Raw genomic sequence first — 4595 nt, 5'->3', positions numbered from 1 at the left:
GCATATGACTCATGTCATTTCCCATCAGATTGTGCTCCTGAGTCTCTGGCTCTTTGCTGAATGGAGTGGAATGAAGACAAGCACCTATGCATTTCCAAATCCAGTAGTAGTATCACATACCAACTCCTTTCTACTTGCTCCTGGCAACATATACTCACTCTTCCTCATATTTCTATGATGCTGTCCTAGGGACATTCCTGGGAGCACCCTAAATTTTTTTTTTTTTTTTTTGGCTATCTGATGTTTTTTATTGAAATAGTTTCTCTTGTGCTTCTTAACTAGCCGGGCATTCCACTGCACCACTGTTGATGTCATCTATGACGTCATGAGGGTGGCGGCCATCGACATTACACCCCACAGACTGGGCAGTGCCCAGGATTTCCTTAATGGTTCCAGAAAGTTCTCTGGCTAAAGATCGGTGCCGCATCTGCCGGGCAATGTTGACAATCTCATCAAAAGAGATGTTTCCACTGTGTTTAATGTTTTTTTGTTTCTTTCTGTCTCTTGGTGGCTCCTTTAGGGCTTTGATGATCAAGGCAGAGGCAGAAGGTACCACCTCTATCTGGGCCTGTCTGTTCTGAATGGTCAGCTTCACTGTAACCCTTAGACCCTTCCAGTCCCCTGTGGCCTTGGCGATGTCATCACCTACTTTTTTTGGAGACAGACCCAGGGGGCCGATCTTGGGGGCCAGGGCGGACGTGGCGCCGACCTTGCCACCGGTGCACCTCAGGTGCACGACTTTGATTTCGTTGGGATCAAACTTAGGCGGCATGACGGAGGTGGCTGGTGTCGGATGAACCTGGATTCGGGACGACCGAAGAAAGTTGCACCTTTGCCTCCTCCGAGCCGAAAGACGAAAAGACCTAAATTTTTTTTTAATCTTCAGCTACAGATACACCAAGAAAACAAATCCAGTTGGCCTCAAACATAGTACAAGCCCCACAAAATGGACATTTTGTTCACAGTTAGGTAGGTTCTGCCAAGAGAGCAGCTAGAAAGAAGGCAAGAGGGGCTGGGTAGGTGGCTCAGTGGTAGAGCGCTTGCCTTGCATGCATGAGGCCCTGGGTTCGATTCCTCAGCACCACATAAGCAAAAAGAAAAAAGCTGGAGGTAGGCGCTGTGGCTCAAGTGGAAGAGCGCTAGCCTTAAGCTGAAGAGCTGAGGGACAGAGCCCAGGGCCAGAGTTCAGGCCCCACGACCGGACCCAAAAAAGAAAAGAAAAAAAAAAAAAAAGAAAGAAAGAAGGCAAGAGGGGGGACTGTCCTTCCTATGGGCTGCTGCTTACATAGGAGCAACAGTGGCCCTTCATCCCTGCTGCAGGTTGGCCTCAGTGCCTAGATTCTGCCACAGCCTCATGGTACCCATTGAAAGGTACTCACACTCCTCAGGAATCTGAGATTTGCTGGGCTTCTCCTTCAAAGGAGGGATTTAACTCAGTGGTTAAGGATTTTTGCTTTTACTTCTCCCCTTTCCCAAATTCTAGGTCCTGGGGCTGGGAAGGTGGCTCAGAGGTAGAGCGCTTGCCTTGCATGCCTGAGGCCCTGGGTTCCATTCCTCAGCACCACATAAGCAAAAAGAAAAAAGCCGGAAGTGGCACTGTGGCTCAAGTGGTAGCACGCTAGCCTTGAGCTGAAGAGCTGAGGGACAGCGCCCAGGCCCAGCGTTCAGGCCCCATGACCGGACCAAAAAAAACAAAAAACCAAATTCTAGGTCCTGATCATCTCTTTTACTTTAATTTTTATCTTTAAGTACTTGTACAAAGGAATTATCATTCAACACTAGGTCCTGATAATCTTATTTTCTTGTTCCCCAGCTGATAGGGCTTGAGGAGACATTATTTTCTATACATTTTTATTATATTACTGGTCCCTTTGGGGACTTAAAAAAATCCAATAATTATTTAATTGTTCTTTATTAAATACTTTCTGCTCAGAGACCTGGTGTGTTTGCTATTTTCCTGACTGGGCCCTGACTACTACAAGGGCTTAAAGTCCGTGGCAGACAGCGGCTCATGATTCCTGCCCCTCTGGTGTCCATACCTTCCCCTTGAGTGAGAGAAAACTTGATTCTAATCCACATAACATGGAAGAGACTTGACAGATGTAATTAAAGTCCCAAGGAAGTTGACTTTGAGTTCCTAAGAAGAAAGGTGATCTGGAATGAGTAATCTGAGTTAATGAGGTGAGAAATCCTTTAAAAAGGAACAAGGCCCTGTCTGAGGTCAAAGAGAAGCTCCTTGCCGATTTCATAAAGTAGCAGCCATTTTGAGGAGATCTCCACAGCAAAACACTGAGAATGGCCTCCAAGACCTGGGAACAGCTCCCAGCTGGTATTCAGCACAACACTGGGGCCCTAGTCAAACAAACACAGGACATTCATTTTGTCAACAGCCTGAATGAATTTGAAAACAGATTTTTTTCCCCCACAAGTGAAACCTCCAGATGCAAACAAAGGCCAGCTGAAATCTTGACTGTCATCTCCTGAGACCTTGGGCAGAGAACCAGCTAAACCATGCCAGAACGTCTGATCCACAGGAACTGCTGTGAATTAGATAATTCTTGTTGAGATGCTCAATGTGTGGCAATTTGTTATGCAGCCACAGAAAACTGATATAACATGTAAAAGCTTTGCACGGGCAAATGAAACATAATGTTAAAACCACCCATGAAAATCCCAGGAAAGCCAATCTGATAACCCAACACAGCCAGGCTTGTTCTTCTGAATTAGAATATATAACACCATTTGAAGTAGGTGGTTTTCTTTTAGGGACCATGCGATTTAGAATTATGTGTTTTTAAACATTAGATTCACACTCATCAAGATATCACCCAAGAAAACTGAGATTTATGAGGACCAAAGCAGATTTGTGTCTCCCTCTCACCCACGTTCTGTGGTATACACTCATTGAATGTAGCAGGGAGGAATTCCCTTACTATTTATTCTCTTGTTGAGTATATAATTAGGTTTACTTAAGTTGAACAAGTAGGTAATGTAATTCTTCTTTATTTGAGCTTTTGTGTTTGCATTTTTAAATTAGCAAGACATTTGTATAACTGTTGGGAGAGCTTCTTTTTTTCTTTTTAACTTTAAGACATCTAGCTTAGCCAAGTCTATCTCTAGTGTCAATATTCCATTTGGAAAAAAAAATGAAGATGCACTCTCAGGAGACAGCTGGAACAGATCCTCTACTTCTGATCCACAACAATTAATCTGTGACAAGTGGAATGAGCATAAATGTGTCAAAAATTATCTTAGAACCAAGAAAAAGAGATTGCTGAGTATTTGTTCAGTGAAGTGCTAGATTTGATTTCTATAGACTAAGTTATTTTACAATACTTTAGAAAGAGAAGGAGCTTTTTTTTAGCTTGTAACCTTTTGTCCAATAAAGATGCAAATAATTTTTGTCCAGTAGAAGAGATAACTCAAAGATTAAAGTTTATTATGCGTAGCACTTTAATTTCATACCTAACCCAGAAATCTTCAATTAACATTTCTTTATTAAATTGCTTATCTATATCTGATATGTTCCATTTCAAAAATGGTCTTGGAACTAGGTTTAACAGCTTACAAGCTCTCATATTAGTTAATGAGCTAATTGAATAAAATTTTTGACATAGGGTTTTTGGATTTGAGTTTTTTCTTTTTTTGAGATAGGGTATATCACCAAGTAGTCCAGGCTAGCTTCAAACTCACAATTCTGTTTCCTCAACTTCCTGAGTGCTAGAATTACAGGCATGTACCTGACATAGTTTCTTTGATATTTGCTTGAGAATCATGTCTTTTACCTTTTTGAAAATTATGTCCTAATCAAAGCAGAGTGCCAAACACAGACCTGAAGTTTCCATGCCTTTTGCTAGAAGACTTTCTGGTGGAAAGATTTTAAAACTTCAGAGTGGTTTTCAAGCTCTCCCCCGGAAGAGGCATGACTTTCCATGTTCCCTCAGCCCTGCAACAGTCACAGGAGACAAATTCTGAGACAGTCTCAATTTGAGAAACAAGGTCCAGCAGCAAAGGCAGACCATGGTCCACATGGAATCTGTTTAACCACAGTAAGAAATGTAACCAAGAAGAAAGGCTTAGGATATGATCAGTGACTGCAAACAAAAAGCAGGAACAAAGGCCTTGTTCCAAAGCAACATGGCTCATGCCTATGTGGCACCACCATCAGTAAGCCTTGGTAGGAACTGGTCTTATCCAAATACTTACCTGCTTTTTAGCAGACTTCCTTTTTTCTAAGTATGAAGGGTTTTTTTACACACACACAGTTGCCTATACTTCAGCTAAATTCTGACAAGAACTATCATGAATTGGCATCTAACTCTATAGGTTTAAGGGCTCAGTCCCACAAGACGGCCCTCCCTTCAGATGCCAGTCACAAATATCAGCTCTCCAGATTTCCCACACTTCTGAACTGTCTATAAAGTTGGGAATTTTCACAGCCTCTGTGGGAATAATTTGCTAGAATGGCTTGCAGGATACAGGAAGATGCTTTTATTTATAGCTACTGGTTTATTATGATGAATACAAAGTGAGCAGCTAAAGGAAGAAGAGGTACAAAAGTGTCCTAAGCACAGTGCTCTGCCCCATAGAGTTGA

General features: G+C 42.3%; 1 protein-coding gene across 1 annotated transcript; it reads right to left on the bottom strand.

Annotated features, from left to right (window-relative positions):
* Window positions 1-220: 220 nt before the first annotated feature.
* LOC138812121 (large ribosomal subunit protein uL11-like) lies at window positions 221-845 on the bottom strand. Its single transcript, XM_070000046.1, has one exon. The coding sequence runs from the start codon at window positions 770-772 to the stop codon at window positions 275-277; it is 498 nt and encodes a 165-aa protein (XP_069856147.1). The 5' UTR covers window positions 773-845; the 3' UTR covers window positions 221-274.
* Window positions 846-4595: the final 3750 nt, after the last annotated feature.

The sequence above is a fragment of the Dipodomys merriami genome, unplaced genomic scaffold (assembly GCF_024711535.1).
Source record: "Dipodomys merriami isolate MVZ:Mamm:240054 unplaced genomic scaffold, mDipMer1.0.p SCAF_56, whole genome shotgun sequence".
Taxonomy (NCBI): domain Eukaryota; kingdom Metazoa; phylum Chordata; class Mammalia; order Rodentia; family Heteromyidae; genus Dipodomys; species Dipodomys merriami.
Note: the sequence above shows the minus strand (reverse complement) of the source record. Positions and strands in the feature narration are given on the sequence as shown.